The 17,756-nt window shown below is 41.6% G+C and overlaps 2 protein-coding genes across 4 annotated transcripts in view; both read right to left on the reverse strand.

The window, feature by feature from the left end:
• Positions 1-17,756, reverse strand: part of LOC101520270 (protein BEX1) — a 184,774-nt gene that overhangs the window by 131,000 nt on the left and 36,018 nt on the right. For both annotated transcript variants that reach the window (XM_058658913.1, XM_058658912.1), the window contains exon 2: positions 5,573-5,642. The gene's annotated coding sequence lies outside the window, so the exon portion shown is untranslated. The remainder of the gene's footprint in view (positions 1-5,572; positions 5,643-17,756) is intronic.
• The window catches only part of LOC101521002 (protein BEX2), a 49,145-nt gene continuing 35,935 nt past the window's right edge, over positions 4,547-17,756 (reverse strand). The window contains exons 1-3 of one of the 2 annotated variants that reach the window (XM_058658918.1): positions 6,780-6,919; positions 5,573-5,642; positions 4,547-5,150 (exon numbers count right to left, since the gene is read on the reverse strand). In XM_058658918.1, coding sequence (XP_058514901.1) covers positions 4,759-5,145 — 387 coding nt within the window. In that variant the 5' untranslated portion in view covers positions 5,146-5,150; positions 5,573-5,642; positions 6,780-6,919 and the 3' untranslated portion in view covers positions 4,547-4,758. Of the gene's footprint in view, positions 5,151-5,572; positions 5,643-6,779; positions 6,920-17,756 lie in introns of those variants that run through there. The other variant, XM_058658917.1, reaches the window with a different exon arrangement.

Below are 17,756 nucleotides of genomic sequence, written 5' to 3' on the forward strand. Positions count from 1 at the left end.
CTTCACTCCACAAACCTATAGGTACAGGTAACTAAGGGAGTAACCTGAATGAATCCGTTTGACTGCTTTCTTGCTCCCTCCTTGGCATTCCCAAAGGTTAAGTCCCCACAACAGATCACGGAGCAGTGTTCCTTCCACTGGCAGAACAATCTTTCTAGATCCCTGAAGCTGAGGGTTTCCAAGCAGCCTGCTTGATAGCAGAGGAAGCTGTTAGACCAGAATGATCTCTGCCTTATTCCTTGTGCCTTAGCAGAGGCCTCCATTGCCCCTGTCTGCTGTCTCTCATTTTAGTCCAGCTGTGTGCCCTACTGGGTCCCTCAACTCTGTGGTCTTCATCTCCCAGGCACCTAGAAGGAGTCTAGCCATGCACAAAGTGCCACCTCCAGTTGGCCCACTCCTAAGGAATGCTGATGTGCTAATGTTAATGATTTACCTAGGCCGAGTGTTTTCAACTGATGAATATCCTTGGGCCACCTGCCTTGGTATGTTAGGCTGCATATGTTTAAAAAGTAGTATAGTGTTTGAGGCCAGCACCATGGTTCAAAAGCCTAATCCTCCACCTACAAGACCTAGCATCCTGTATGGGCACCAGTTCATGTCCCCTGGGAAAGCAGTAGAAGATGGCCCCAATCCTTGGGATCCTGCACATCTGTATGGGAGACCTAGGAAAGGCTCCTGCTTTTGGATCAACTCAGCTCCGGTCATTGCAACCATTTGGGGAGCAAATTAGCAGGTGGAAGATCTTTCTGTCTCCTTTTCTCTGTAAGTCTGCCTTTGAAATAAAAATAAATGAATCTTTAAAAAAAGAGAAAGGGGTGTAGCTATATACACTTTCGTGGAAGCTGATCATTGTCAATACATAAGTAGGCTAGTAAAAATGAGCAAGTAGGAATTATGAGGTGGAAATAGATGAAAAGGAGAACCAGCAGCTACTTGGGAATGAGAGGGCAAGTGGACTAGCCAAACAGCAGCTGAGCCTTGTTAAAGGCAGCTTGCCTTCTCCTTGGGTACAGGGAGTACTACCCTATGGATTCTCTGAAATCATGAGCAAAATTGTATGTAGGTTTGTGTGTGTGGCAGGAGGGTTGGATAGGATATATAAGTTTTACTGGATGTATATTGGCTGCGAATAAGGTCCACTGCCCATAGATGTTCAATGGGATATGTAGTAAATAAGATGAGGACCAGTGGCTCAAATAACATTCTTTTGAATGTAGAGGTCTGTTTTTGTTTTTGTGAAAGAGCAGTTCCTTGTTTTAAGGATAAATCCACAGAACATAAAACACAACAATTTAAAGTTGTGCAGTTAAGTGGCATACAGTATATTCAAGATGTTCAACTGTTGCTGTTTTGTACTTCAAAGAGAGCTCAATAAATTCAAAAGAAACCTCATACTCACTAAGTAGTATTCACAATCCCATCTCCACCTCAATTCCTAACAATCATTAATCTTTCTGTCTTTAGATTTACTTATTCTTGATATTTCATATAAACAACATTTTCAAATATGTGACACTTTGTATCTGGCTTTTTTCTTCTTAAATTTTTATTTATGGCTTGCCATACAGTATTTTTCTTTTCTTTTTTTTTAATTTGAAAGTTAGATTTTACAAAGAGAAGGAGAGAGATGGCTGTAATGGCAGGAGCTAAGCTGATCTGAAACCAAGAGCCAGGAGGTTCTTCTGGCTTTCCCACATGGATGTGAGGGAGCTGAAGACTTGAGCCATCATCTGCTGATTTCCCAGGTTGTAAGCAGAGAACCGGATCAGACGTGGAACAGTTGGGATGCAAACTGACACCTATATGGAATAATGGCACTGAATGTGGAGAATTAATCCGCTACGCCACTGCACCAGCCCCAATGCTTGACTTGTTTCATTTAGTATATTTTCAAGGTTCTTTCACATTGTAGCATGTACAATGTTTGGTTTCCTTTTATAAGTGAATAATACTTAATTGCATGCACATATCCCATTTTCTTATCCATTCACTTGCTACTGGATATATGAGTTGTTTCTTCCATTAGACTGCTGTGAATAATGGTGCAATATACATTCATGTTTAAGTTTCTGTGCAGATGTATCTGTTTACTTCTCTTGGATATAGACATAGGATCAGAATTGCTACATCACGTGATATTTCTGTGTTTAAACTTTTGAGAAATCACAAAATCATATTCCAACACAGCAGCTGTGACAGTTTGCATTCTTACCAGAGAGGTAGAAGAGTTCTAATTTCACCATAACCTTACAAAACATTAATTTCTATTTTTTTATATTTACCATTCTAGTGAGTGAGAAGTAGTTTTGATTTACATTTTACTAATGAGTAATGATGCTGAGCATCTTTTCATGTGCTTCATGGATATTTATATATTGTATTTGGAGAACTATGTACTCTCATTATTTGGCCATTTTAGAATTTGTTTTTTTGTATTTTTGTTGTTTCATTATAAAATCCTTTATATATTCTGGACAATAACCTTTTTTTAAAAGGTAAATACTCTTTTTTATTAACTTGGACAATAATTTGGACCATAGTAATCAGGACAATAATCTTTTATGCATACTTAAAAACATTCTAATCTTTTAAAATAAGTTAATATTTAATATTTTATATTAAATTATTTGACTCAATTTAATATTAGAACATGTTTTTAAATTTTAAAAATCTTTTAAATCTTTTTTAATATTCTCAGCAATATCTTTAAAAATTTTTTTAATAATCTTTTTCATTAATCTAGACAATAAACTGGACTTTTAATAGTCTGGATAATAGTCTTTAAAAAAAAGCTAGGAAAATGCACGACATGGTTTACTGAAAAATTATGATACTGCACAGGGGATATGTAAGAAAGCTCATCATCAAAGAAATCCCATAGTAAACTTAAAAAAAAAAAGCTAAAAAGGGGAAGTGAATTTGTCCATGCTTTTGTAGACAAAGATTCAATCCATTGGGAATTTCAGAGAAATCAGTAGGGTTTTTCTCACCCTGAGGACTGCTAACTTCTGCAGTGGCAGGTACCAGTATAGAAAGCAAAACCTGGAAGATACAGTAATATTCAAGGAAGAGGATGGAGTGAGCACAGGGATCAAGTTCCTCCCCACTAAGCTCATTAGCTTTGTGATTATAAAGAAGAATTTGCCTTAAAATCATTCCCTAATAATCTAAAGGGAATATATGAAAGGTTATATCATGTATATATCATTTCAAATGAGACGTGAAGAAAGCTTACCAATTTACTTCCTATTGTCCATAGAGTAGTCCTAACACTTGCGTATCTTTATCTTACTAATATTTCTTTTAAAAAATCCTGCCTCATTGTTATGTTACAGAATTATTTCTTTAAAAAGATTTATTTTATGTGAAAGGTAAAGTTACACAAAGAGAAAGAAAAGTAGAGATCTTCCACCTTCTAGTTCACTCCTTGAATGGCCACAATGGCCCAAGCTGTTCTGATGCCAGCAGCCCCATCCAGGTCTCCAATGTGGTTGCAGGGTCCCAACGCTTTGGGTCAACCTCTACTTCTTTCCCAAGCCACAAGCAGGGAGCTTATCAGAAGTGGAGCATCTGGGACATGAACCATGAACCAGTATCAATATGGGATGCTGACATTGCAGGCTGAGGCTTAGCCTATAATGCTATGACACTGGCCTCTGTAAATATTTCTAAATGAATCCCAGAGGTAAGCTTAAACTAAGATTTTATCACAACTGTTTACAGTTTTCATATTACTTTAAAAAATAAAATCTTTCCTATAGGTTGATTTTTACAAATAATATTTATTTATTACTGAAAAGGCAGATTTACAGAGAGAGAAAGACTTTTCATCCTCTGATTCAACTCACCCCACCCCCTAAAACAGCCAAAATGGCTGGAGCTGAGCCTAGAACCAGGAACTCCCTTCCAGTTCTTCCATGTGCGTAGAGGGTCTCAAGACGTCGGGCCATCCTCCACTGATTTCCCAGACCATAAACAGGGAGCTGGATGGGAAGTGGAGCAGCAGGGACATGAACCGGTGCCCATATGGGATGCTGGTACCTATAGACAGAGGATTAGCCAGTTGAGTCATCACACCCATCCACCTACAGGCTGATTTTTTAATGTTTTTTTTAAATCTTATTTGAAACAATTACACAGAGAGATTGAAATATTCCACACACTGGTCCATTCCCCAAAATGGCCACAATGTCCCAGATCAGCCAGGTCAATGTCAGGAGTCTGGAGCTGGGAGCTTCATCTGGGTCTCCTGCATGGTTACAGGGGCAGAAACATTTGGACTGTCCTTTGCTGATTTCCCAAGGTCATTAGCAGGGAGCTGGATCAGAGGTGGGGCAGTCAGGACAACAATTAGCATCCATGTGAGATATCGGTGTGGCAGGTGGAAGCTTAACCCACATGCCAGGTGGTCAAACTCTTTTATTAATGTGCTCAGTTTTTTTTCTTTTTGGAAAGCAAAAATCCCTCAAATTCTACCACAAAGAGATACACTGTGAACATGAGTGTGAATGCTCCTATAGAACTGAAGTGAAAAACAACACAGATTGCTTTTTAAATTGCTTTATTGAGTGCACATCTTTCCATGCAATAGGAAAAACTCCCCTGCTGACAGAAACTTACAAACTGGGTCAAAAGCACAATATTCACTTAGAAGTTGGTATGAGAAGACCCACAAGAAATATGTAACTTCAAAAGGTTTACAATACATAGTGCTGACACAAATACGTAAGTTTGCAAAGCAGGGGGCGCTGTCAGGTTTCAGGGCATAAGGCAGAATTCATCATGATGGTCATGGTGAGGGGGGTCAGTGCTAACAGCCCGCAGACTATGACTCAACTGCTTCTCCCTCAGCTTCTGCATCAGGTGCCTCATCTCCTCCCCAATGCGTTCGACATTTTCTTCTCCCATTCTTGCCTGCTGCCCCCCAAACCTATGCATCATGGCCGATCTATAGTGCACATGGGGCTGCCTAGCAAGAAAACGTCTACGGCTTCCTCTAGGCGCCAGGTATTCGCCAGCTTCAAAGGGGAGAGCCAAGGGCTCCCTTTTATCTGCATCTCGATCCTTTTCATCTTTTCCATCGTTTCCCTTGTCGGCATTTTCCACGTTGGGATTTTTTATTGCTTGTTCCTTTTTGGACTCCATTTCTCCTAGAGGACAATAAATAAATAAATCAACAAATAAACGAATAAATAAATAAATAAATAAAATTTTTAAAAAAAGAAAGAAAGCAAACCAGAGAAGGCATTGAATCAGCACCGAGGACAGGGGCCCTACTATGCACCTTCACAGATTCAGAAGCCTGGCTTTCAAAGGCCCCTGGCAACCCTCGGGTTTGGCACCTGAGAGGCCTGGTGAGTCCTTCAGGGAGTCCCCCAGTGGGAGCCCCTCCCTCCCTAAAGACCACCATTTTCCCTGCAGACCAGGCTTGAGCAGGCACAAAAATGGAGGACGACGGGAAGGGCAAAATGGGGGGAATGTGGCGGGATCGGGAGGCACGGGTCGGTGGAGGGGTCTGCGTCCTGACGGGCTTTCAGCACGCCCCTCATCCCCAACCGTGTGCCGCACCGACCTGGGCCTATCCTTGTCGTCTCCTCCTCCTCCTGATTCTCGCCGCCGCTGCAACACTCAGCACCTCGGACCTGCGGATGGCGAGACGTGGGAGAGGGGGCTGCTGCAACCGAGCGCTCAACACCGCCCCGCCGCCCCCATCCCCGCCTCCCTGGCCCCGCGCCTCAGCCCCTGGGGCACCTGTCCCCATGTCTCGGTCCCTCGGCCTCCCTGGCGCCGCCACACTGACCGCGCGCCTCGGTCCTTCAGCCACCACCAGGGTTGCGCGCCTCGGTCCCGCGGCGCCCAGACCCCGCCGCCCTGGACCTGCGCCTCGGTCCCTTGGCCACCAGGGTCGCGCGCCTGGGTTCCTCGGCGCCTTGGCCCCATGTCTCGGTCCCTCGGCCTCCCTGGTCCCGCCACCCCCATCCCCGCCGCCCTGGCCGCGCGACTCGGCCCTTCAGCCACCAAGGTTGCGCGCCTCGGTCCCGCGGCTCCCTGACCCCGCCGTCCCATTCCATGGCGCCCTGGCCGTGCGCCTCGCTCCCTCGTCACCAGGGTCGCGCGACTCTGTCCCACGGTCACCTGGCCCCATGTCTCGGTCCCTCGGCCTCCCTGGCCCCGCCGCCCCCATCCCCGCCGCCGTGGCCCTGCGCTTCGGCCCTTTGGCCAACTGGGTCGCGTGCCTCGCTCCCTCGGCCACCTGGGCCGCCCTGGCCCAGCGCCTCGGTCCCTCGGCCACCAGGGTCGCGTGCCTCGCTCCCTCGGCCACCTGGGCCGCCCTGGCCCCGCGCCTCGGTCCCTGGGCCAACTGGCCCAGCGCCTCACCCCTTAGCCACCTGGGTCGCGCGCTTCGGCCCCTCGGCCACCTGGGTTGCTTGACTCGCTCCCTCGGCCACCAGGGCCGCGCGCCTCGGTCCCTCGGCCTCCTTGGCCCCATGTCTCGGTCCCTCAGCCGCCGCGCAATCGCCTACCACCTGGAGGCGGCGAGGCGCGCAGCGCGCGTCGGAAAGCTGGCGATGGCAGGTGTCCCCGGGGACAGCAGCCTCGGCACCGCCTCTCCTGAGGGGCCCATTTCAGCCCATCCAAGGCCGCCCGCGGCCGGAACCCACCCGCGGGGCCGTGGCGCAGACGGCCCCCACCCCGCAGTCGCCCCCCGGGGCGCAGACGGCCCCCACCCCGGGTCGCTCTCCCACGCCAGTCCCGGGAATCCCGCTCGGGCCCCGTACCTCCTCGCCTCCCGCCTGCTCCTCTCCGCTGAGGATCCCGGCCCGCAAGCCTAGGCGCCACGGGGCTAGGTAGTCCCTGGAAACAGGCCGAGGACTGCCGCTCCTGACGCGAGACAGAGGAGACTGAGAGTGGCAGTGACGTCAGGTCTCTGTCACCGCCAGCGGCCTCGCCCCTCCCGCCTCCGGGGAGTTGGGTGGGGCTTGTGGGCCCGCCTCTCGCGCAGGGAGCCTCATTCTGAGTCCCTTTGATGTCATCAGCCTGGGCCCTGTCACTCTCCCTTTCTTGTGTGCTATTCCTGGGCCGTTCTCTGGGAAGGGCAGTATCTTCCCTGGGGCTGTTGGCAGTTTTCACTTGCTGAAGGTCTTGCCTCTCTTCCCAGGGTATGCTTTCTCCAGCTTACTGTCCTCTGGTACTATAGATCTCTCTGTATGAATATGCAGAGAGATGAATATGAATATATACTCTGTATGAATACGAATAGTTAGGCTGGCATTGTGATGCAGCTGATTGGGCCACCACCTGCTACACAGTTCCAGACTGAACTGGCTGCTCCGTTTCTTATCCAGCCCCCCGCCCCCAGCTAATGTACCTGGGATCCTGGCAAATCAGGACGGAAGACCTGGAGGAAGTTCCTGGCTTCAGCTGTATCCGGTCCTGGCTATTGTGGCCCTCTGGGAAGTGAATCTAGCAGATGGAGGATCTATCGCTTTCTTTCTACGTCTCTGCCTTTCATGTGGTTGCTTATAACTAAAAAGAGAAAAAATCAAAATAAAATGTGGTAGATGAGAAAAGTTATGAAATGAGCCCGATAGTAGATCTTTTTATGTTTAACACCACTCTATATTGTTCTTTTGTACTAAATTTAAAAACCTACACCTTCTTTAAAAAGTAAAATTTTTAAAAGCTTTTTTTTATTTGAAAATCAGGATTAAGTAGGAAAAATGTCCCAAGCACCTGTCTCTTCTAGTAAGTCATTATATAAATATAGACTCTACAGGCAGCTGCTTTTTTAGAACTTGGAAAAGGGCAGGGCAGCTGATGGCTCCTCTCTTGAGGGCTTCCCAGGCACAAGAAGCCCTTCCATGAGGTGAGCCAAAGAATGTGTAGTTCGCTAAAGTTTTGCTGAATTTTCAGAAGCAAAAATAAGAAAATGCCAAACACTTCTGACCCAGATAGGTTTGTGCTTGCAGACTGAATGATCATATATTTCAGAAATCATAAGAAAGCTACAATAAACTATTTGGGAATTGAATATACGAATGTTATACTTACATAATAAATACACAAAACTCAATTCTATTCCTGTATGCTCATAATGGACAGTTGGGAATGGAAATGTGAAAATATAGCATTTTTGGTAGCTTGCAAAATCCACTTAGGAAAAAAATTAGTATACAGTAAACTGATACATGAAAACCACAAGCACCACTGAATGAAACTAAAGAACAAAACAAACTTGAAGACATGATCCTGATCATGAAATTCAATATTGCTGATACTAAGACTTTCCAAATCCCAAATCCTAGAATGCATCTTAGTGTAAATTGACAAATCTGTTCCCAAATTTGTATGAAAATGTAGATCTGTGATACATAAAATAATTTTGGAAAAAAATCATACCAAAATCTTGGCCTTATACTTTATGTTTCAACAATTCAGATGTAGTAATAAGGGTCATGTACTAGTAAGTAAATATAAGATTATAAATCACTGGACTGGAGTCCAGAAACAAATTCACATATAATTGCATTTTTTTTACAAAGATGTTAAGGAAATTTAAAGGGGGAATGTATTGTCATTTAGACAAATGGAAATCCTTATATTAAAATGTAACTGTGGCTTTACTTCATACCACAAAAAACACTTCAAAGTGGATCATAGGCTTCAATGAGAAAACTCCACAAATTACAAGACTTGCAGAATAAAATATATAGAAAAGTTTAAAGTTATAAAGAAGATAATTATTCCTTGGGACACAAAAGAAAAAAATTAGAAATTGGACTTATCAAAATTAAAATAATCTGTCCTTTAAACAATAGGGTTAAGAAAATGAAGTGGGAAGCTCATAGAGAATATTTACAATATGTGTGTTTCTCTAAAGAGAAAAAGAACTTATATCTAGAATGTATATAAACATTTTTTAAAACTTAAAAGAAGGCAAATCCGGCAATAAAATATAACCAAATCAAAAAATATTAACAGGGGTCACCATTTTTGAACAGTGAGTTAGACCACAACCTGTTATGCAAACAACAAGGATTTTGCCATTTAGCAAGGATTTGAGTCCCAGCTGCTCCACTTCCAATCTAGCTTCCTAATAATGTGCCTGGGAAATCAGGGGAGGTTGGTTTAAGTGCTTGAGCCCCTGCTGTCCATGTGGAAGATCCAGATGAAGTTCCTAGATCTCCCCTGGCTAGTCAGGGAGTGAACAAGAAGATAAGATCTAACAAGTGGATAAGATCTCTTGCTTGCTAACCCAACCTTTCAAATAAATAAGTCTTTACTTTTTTTGAATAAGAATTTCACATAAATATCTGCACAAAGATTATAAATAAGCTCATGAAAAATGCTCAACCTCATTAATCATATAGACCTAAATATAGGCAGTAGTAAATCATTAACCCTAAAAAAATTATCATACTATTAGTGGGCATATAATTTGATCTTGTTTTTTCTAGAGGACAATGTGCTAGTACAAGTTACAATTCTTAGAAATATTCACAGCATCAATGTAGCTACTTCACTTTTCACATAGGTAATCAAGTATATGCATATACCATCACGAATAAACTATAACTGAGACATTACAGTATGCGTCTCTACTTCTGAACAAATGTAGTACTCATGTAAATATGCCTGTACATTTTTATAACAGATTTTTCTACCTTTCCCTATACCTACCATGACATGATACATTTAAATAGCAGAAAGTTAACTTTGTAACTGCTACTAAGAGACTATGCTAGTGTGACAACTGTGAGAGAAAAGGATGGGAGGGGGGAAAATAGGGAGGGAGGAAGGAGAGGGGAAGAAAAAACCCTATGCCTATCAATGAAAAATAAATGGTAAATGATAAATATACTTGAATAATGAAAAACAGAAAGAAAATGTTTTGGAGCCAGCATGAGAATTTAGTAAGCGAATCTTCCACCTGCAGCACTAGCATCCCATATGGGTGCCAGTTCTAGTCCTGGCCGATCTGCTACTGCTGCTGCTGCTGCTGCTGCTGCTGCTGCTTCTTCTTCTTCTTCTTCTTCTCCTCCTCCTCCTCCTCCTCCTCCTCCTTCTTCTTCTTCCTCTTCTTCTTCTTCTTCTTCTTCTGCTTTTAACCTGGTTTGTTCTCATCTTTCTTTTAAAATTTTTATTATTTCATTTAATGACACAGTTTCATAGGCTCTGGGATTCCCCCTAACCCCTCCCCAAACCCTCCCCACCGCAATGATTTCCTCCATGTTATTACAGTAGTACAGCTCAGAAACAGTCATAATTCCATCATTGTGGGCACAGACCATGCAGAGAGTCCAGCATCTTATTATCAAGATAAATTCAACAGCTTCATTGGGAGACCATCTTTGGTCTGAAAGTAGAGATGGCAGAATATCATCCTCTCAATTGAAAAGCCACAACACAAATTCAACAACAGGAAGAAACATGGAAATTTACAACATCATGAAGCTAACTAACATGCTACTGAATGACCAATCTGTTAGAAAATGCAAGTGCTTAACCACATTCTGTAACTACTTAATTGGCATCTCAATTTCATTTTATACATAACCAACTGCTGTAAACCTTAAAATGGTTGTAGGGTACTATTCAGTTGTCTTGTGTCTTTTTTTTCATATTTATATTTAGCAGCTTATAGATTCAAGTGAGATTTTACTGAACTTCATGAATTTTAGGATAATCCAAACAGGCTTATAACTCTAACAAGCCATATATATTTTTTTAAAATATATTTATTTATTTTTATTGGAAAGGCAGATATACAAAGAAGAGACAGAGGGGAAGATCTTCCGTCCAATAATTTACTGCCCAAGTGACTGCAACAGCCAGAGCTGAGCCAACCCGAAGTCAGGAGCCTCCTCCAGGTCTCCCACAAAGGTGCAGGGTCCCAAAGATTCCGGCTGTCCTTGGCCACAAGCAGGGAGCTGGATGGGAAGCGGGGCTGCTGGGATTAGATCAGGCACCCATATGGGATCCCAGCGCATTCAAGTCAAGGACTTTAGCTGTTATGCTATCGCACCAGGCTCATAACAAGCCATGTATTAATGATTGAGGAGAATAGCTTTAAGAGGGGTGTGCAGAGAAATCTTCAATAACTTAGTTAGTGAGGAGTAACTGATCTTTGTGTCCTACCTAGTGAGGTATATAAGAGTCCAAGCTGACTTTTTCTTATCTGTTCTAAGCTTTCCTCATTGGTTTCTCTGTCTATCTGATCTAATTTTGGGGACTCCGGAGAGACCCTGATGGTCATTGCAAGAGAGGATGGGGAGCCAAAGTTGGAACTAAGTAAGTACCAGAGAAAGCTCCTCTCCTGGGGAAGTTTACTGCTCCTCTGTTTCTGAGGACCACCCAGGGCTCCTGGCTATTGCTCTGGTGTCATTAGACCCTGTGAGGAGGGTTCTGGGCTTCTTCCATCCTGTTTGGAAGCTGATCCATTTCTGATCCAGCTCCCTGACTATGGACTGGGAAAGCAGTGGAGGATGACTCAAGCTCTATGGCATTTGTACCCAAGTGGGAGAGCTGGAAGAAGTTCCTGGTTTATGGCTTTGGATCTACCTAGCTCTAGCCATCTCCTTCTGTCTTTCCTTCTCTCTCTGTAAATCTTCCTATCAGATAATAAATTAAATCTTTTTGAAAAAATAAAATGTTAATATGATTTATTTTTTAAAAATGTAAAATGAATTAGAAATAACATGTCATGGTCACAGGTAAGCATTGTGATTTAGTAGTCTTCCACATCCCAAATTGGAATGCCTGTGTCAAGTACTGGCTTCTTTGCTTCTGATCCAGCTTCTGCTATTGTGAACCCTAGGATGTGTATCAGTGGTGGTTTAAGTACTTGGGTCCTTGCTTCCTGCATGGGAGACCAAATGGAGTTCCAGGCTCCTAGCCTGCCCTGGCCTAATCCTGGTTATTATTTTAATTTAGCAGGTGAAACAGTGTATGGAATTGCTCTCTCTCCCTCCCTCCATATTTTGTGTGCACTGACACACATGAGTATTCTCTTTCATATAAATAAATATTGTTTCAAAAAACCTTTTAGGGCCCAGCGGCGTGGCCTAGTGGCTAAAGTCCTCGCCTTGAATGCGCCGGGATCCCATATGGGCGCCGGTTCTAATCCCGGCAGCTCCACTTCCCATCCAGCTCCCTGCTTGTGGCCTGGGAAAGCAGTCGAGGACGGCCCAAAGCTTTGGGACCCTGCACCTGCGTGGGAGACCTGGAAGAGGTTCCTGGTTCTCGGCTTCGGATCGGCACAGCACCGGCCGTTGCGGTCACTTGGGGAGTGAATCATCGGATGGAAGCTCTTTCTCTGTCTCTCCTCCTCTCTGTATATCTGACTTTGTAATCAAATAAATAAATCTAAAAAAAAAAACCCTTTTAAAAAAGTATCAGCATGTTCAATGGAATTCTAATAACTAATGCATATATATTTATAAACATTTGATGTAATAGATAAAAATGTAATCTGTCTTTATTTCAGAATATACCAATAGAATCAGATAATATGATGATTTGCATCCCTAAAACACCAGAAATAAAACTAGGAAAACCATGTAAAATCTATGTCATGTATTTATTTTAATCTCATTTTTCCACATTGAGAAAAAAGTGATGTCACATTCTGATGATTAATTCCTATCACTTCCATCACAAGTATACTCAGGATGCAATATAAGCTACTTTAATGAAAAGATTCAAAAAAAATTGATGGCTCAAACAAGGGAGAATTTCATTTCTCAAACAAAGGCATATTTCTCTCACACAAATTAGCCCACAGGTAAAAAGGGAGTTTTAGATGAGAAACTTGTCTACACTATTAGCTCAAGCATCTACTTTGTTGCTCTGCCACTTGCTAGATTGTCCTTTGTTTTGTTGTTGTTTGTTTGTTTTAGAATATATCGGTTTTTAAAAATGTATCTATATGAAACCAAAGCTAGAGAGAGAGAGAGAGAGAGAGACTTTGCATACATTGATTCACTCTCTAGATAGCCCAGAGATGGGTCAGTACGGAGCCAAGAGCCAGGAGCTTCTTCCAGGTCTTTCATGTAGATGCAGTGTCCCAAGCTCATATCAGATGTTGGTGCTGCCTCTTCCCACTATACCACAGAACCAGTCCCTAGGTTGTTCTTACAGTACAGCTGAGTTTTAGAACACAGCAAGGTAGAAAACGTGAAAAGCAAACAATTCCCTTTTAAAGAAATAACAGAGTTTATACACTCCAAATCTGCTCACGTTTCATTGAAATGCATTTGCAGATATACTACAAGGGATGCTGAGGAATGCTAGTCTCTAGTTGAGAAACCAAGAGCTCATCTAAACCTTAGGAGAGAGAAGTTTCTTCACTTACAGGAAAATTGCTGAAACTTATACTAAGAACAATTAGTGTTCTGGAATAAAAGGAGTGACACATTTTAAAAATCAGTCTAATTTTGGAAAAGTAATCAAGAACACATCCACACACAACTCCGAATAGTATAATACATAGATTTTTCTCTATGTCTAAGAAAAATTTGTTGCATATTAATGTTACAAATTGAACTGGATCTCAGGGCTGGTGCTTCCTGCACAGTGAATTAAGTCACCACTGGCAGTACCAGCATTCCATGTGGGTGGCCAGTTCGAGTCCCAGCTGCTCCACTTCTGATTCAGTTTCCTGCTAATGTGCCTGTGAAAGCAGTGGAAAACGGCCCAGGCTCCTGCATGAAAGATCTCATTCTCTCTTATTTGGTCAGAGGCTAAAACATGCTTGGGGTTGCTAGTATTCTACATCAGAATACATGGATTTCCGTATCAGCCAGCACACAATAATCTTGCAAAAAAAAATGAGGCTGAAATCTGGGAGCTGAATGACTTAATACAAGATTTAAGATAGCAGTAGAGAGAATCAGAGATAACACAAGATATAAAATAAGATAGTGAGGACCAGGGGACTCACTATTAGGCGAGCGAGTGAGTGAGCCACTCTCAGACACCAGTTTTCTTAGGTTTCTTCCAATATATCATTACAAAGATCTGAGGGTCTTGTAAAAACAGGAAAAGTAGAGATCACAGAGACATAGTAACATAATTAACAGTCTTGTTTTACCCATTGTTACTGGGCAGTTGGTCCACCTTCCTCAGATTAGTTCATCTTTGTAAGTGTTCATGGCAACCAGTCAAGATGCAGGTCTTCCATATGTCTATCTCTGAACTTATCAGGTAATGATCAGTTCAGAATGAGGGAGTTCTTGCACACCTGATATGGTTGCCAAGGCTAACCACTGTAAGGAAAGAGTAGTTATCTATTTTTAATACAGATTTTCTAGCTGAATATTTAATAAATGAATGTGTGCAACATTTTAAACAAATGTACTTCTGATATATTTTTGAATTTCCAGAATAATTTTCTACCCCAGACTATACTTACTGTAAGTCAAATGTATACATGAGCATAATATATAACATTTTGTTTGAAATTAAGCCCTTTTCATGACTGAAATGTTTATTATTATTATTGTTCATGATATGGTTCCACAAGCACAGAAATTCCCTCCTCCCCTCTGCATTCCTTCCTCCACTGCTTACTCCATAGTATTACAATAGTATAGTCCTTTATCAACAGTCACAAGTCCAATATTCTGCTAATTAAGTGTATCATGGCATTGTAGGCATAGACAATGATAGAAAGTGTAGCATCCTATTGTCAAAGTACATTTAACAGTTTCCTTGGGAGTCCTGCTTTTATTCACGAGCAGAGACACATATTGCAATCTATCTTCACTTCTTGGTATGCTCCTCTTCATTATACAGATTATACAGTTCATCTATGAGGAGATATATATATATATTTATATTTATATTTATATTTATATTTATATTTATATTTATATTTATATTTATATTTATATTTATATTTATAGCTAATTATTTTGTATATTGCATAAAAGTTGCCATATATTAGAAAGAATATATTTGTCCTTTTGGGGTTGACTTGTTTCACTGAGCATAATGATCTCTAGTTGAGACCATTTTGTTGCAAATGGTAAAATTTCATTCTTTTTCATGGCTGAGTAAAATGTGCACCACAGTCTTTTTATCTATTCCTCTTTTGATAGACATCTGGATTGTTTTCATGCCATTGCTATGTGGATTGTGCTGCTCCAAATGCACGTTTACAGATCACTTTCTCATCTACAGATAGATTTCATTTGCTTTGCATATATTCCCAGTAGTGGGATCATTGGGACATACCATAGATTTGTTTTCAGTTCTCTTAGCACTCTCTATACTGACTTCCATAGTTGCTTCACTAGCATACATTTCCACCAACAGTGGAATATGGTATCTTACTCCCCAAATTCATGCTAGCAGGTGTTAGTAGATTTCTGAATGTAGACTAGTTTCACTGAAGTTAAGTAGAATCTCAATATGGCTTGTATTTGTATTTTCCTAATAGCCAGGGTACCTGAGCATTTTTTGTCTATTAGCCATTTGCATTTATTTATATTCCTGTTCATTTCCTTTGCCTATTTCTTCACAGGATTGTTTTGCTGTCATTGAGTTTTTGAAGTTCTTTGTAAATCCTGGGTATTAGGCCCCTATCTGTTATACAGTGTACAAAGATTTTCTCCCATTCTGTTGGTTTTCTTTGGTGATCATTTCTTTTGCTGTATGGAAGCTTCTTAGTTTAATGTAGCTTCATTTGTTTATTTTGGCTTTGACTACCTGTGCTTTTGGTGACTTTTCTAAGAAGTCTTTACAAACGCCTGTATCTTGCTTATTATTATGTTTTTCTCAAATAGTTTGATGGTTTCTTGGTGCAGATTTACGTCCTCGATCCATTTAGAGTGGATTTTTAGATAAGTTGGGAGGTGGGGGTTGGCTTCTGACTTCTGCAGGCTATTATCCAATTGTTCCAGTGTTTGTAGAAGAGACCAGGCTTTTCCCCTGGATTATTTTCAGTCCCCATGTCAAATAGTTGGCTGTACATATGTGCATTCACTTCTGGGGTTTCTATTCTGTTCCATCGATCTTCTCAATTTCTGTAGCAATACCAGATTGTTTTGATGACCACTTCCCTGTAGTATGGCTTGAGGTCTGGACTTGTGATTCCTCCAGCTAGATTTTTGTTCTTCAGGATAGCTTTGGCTACTCATGGTCTCTTGTGTTTCTACATGAATTTTTGTATCATTTCTATTTCTGAGAAGAATGGTGTTGGGATTTCAATTGGGATTGCCTTGAATCTGTATATTACTTTCTGTAACATGGACATTTTGATGGTGTTGATCCTGCCAATCCAGGAACATGACAAATTTCACCATCTTTCATTGTCTTCTTTTATTTCTTTTAAAAATGATTTGTAATTCTCATCATGAGGTCTTTAACTCTTTGGTTAGATTTATTCTAAGGTGTTTAAGAGTTTTTTCTGCTATTTTCAAGGGGACTCTATACTTACAAGTTTTCTCAGCCATGGAGTTGTTTGTGTATACCAGGGTCATTGATTTATGTTCACTAATTTTGCATCCTGATACCCTGCCAAATAAACTTATCTTTTCAAATTTCACACAAACTTTAATATATATATTATACATAATATATAATATCTATATATCATATATTATGTATAATATATAATGTTTTATATATATATATATATATATATATATATATATATATATATCTGAGAGAAACAGTCATCAGTCATAGAGGGAACTCACAATTATGGGTTTATTCCCTAAATGCCTACAACAGTCAGGGCTGGGCTAGTCTGAAGTCAGAAACCAGGAACTCAATCAAGATCTCCCTTGTGAGGGGTAGAAGCTCCATCATTTGGACTATCACTTGCTGTCTCCCACACTGCAACTTGGCAGAAAGCTGGAACCAACAAACACTCAAACCCAAGGTACCCTGACATGGAAATGCAAGTGTTCCAAGCAATATCTTAACCACTAGGTCAAAGCCCACCTGTCCACAAATGTTTTGAACTGTGCTTTTACTCCCAAGCATTTCCAGTCTCAGGGTCTTCACATATACTGTTGCCACTACCTAAAAAACCCTCATCCACGCTACTTTTGCCTGAACATCAATAAATGTTTGTTCTCCATGTACCTGCTCTTACCATGCCCTGAACTTGCCCTTTATAGCGTTCACGTAAATGATCATCTTTATGTGACAGGTTTAGGCTACCTCACCCACTACCGAACTTGATCAAGGCTGCAGTCGTACTGTTGTTTGCTCATCATTACATCCTCTGCACTTTGCACTTAATAGACACTCAGCACTGTTTCTAAGCAATTGCCTTCTCTTAGAACCTTATTGGCCTGACAGTCCACACTGCCTTTTAGCTTTTACTCTAAATGACCTCGTGAAGGGGTATTTGATATATCCGGGTAGCAGATACTTGTCACTAATGTAGTTCGCTTTTCAGAGACTCCGTCATCTTCACTCAAAACACATAGGAAATACTGGGCACTCTGGAAAGCCCCAGAATAACTACTGACTCTTTAGTGAACATATGAATGAAAGTGGATAAAGAAAATAGGAGAGAACAATAAAGGCGTATTGAAACAGTCTTCATTCTAGAACCTGGATTAGTTCCCAGGCGTGTCACTAATCAGCTATGTAACCTTGGACATCTTACTGAAGCTCATCTGACAGGAGGGGGAGAAATTAGAGATAGGGACATCAGAGCATGGTGTGCCCTAATATTTCAAAAGTAAGATGATAAGGGTTTAAACCAGAAAAGTGACAGATTCAGCTGTTACAGTGTA

This window comes from Ochotona princeps, chromosome X (genome assembly GCF_030435755.1).
Source record: "Ochotona princeps isolate mOchPri1 chromosome X, mOchPri1.hap1, whole genome shotgun sequence".
Taxonomy (NCBI): Eukaryota; Metazoa; Chordata; class Mammalia; order Lagomorpha; family Ochotonidae; genus Ochotona; species Ochotona princeps.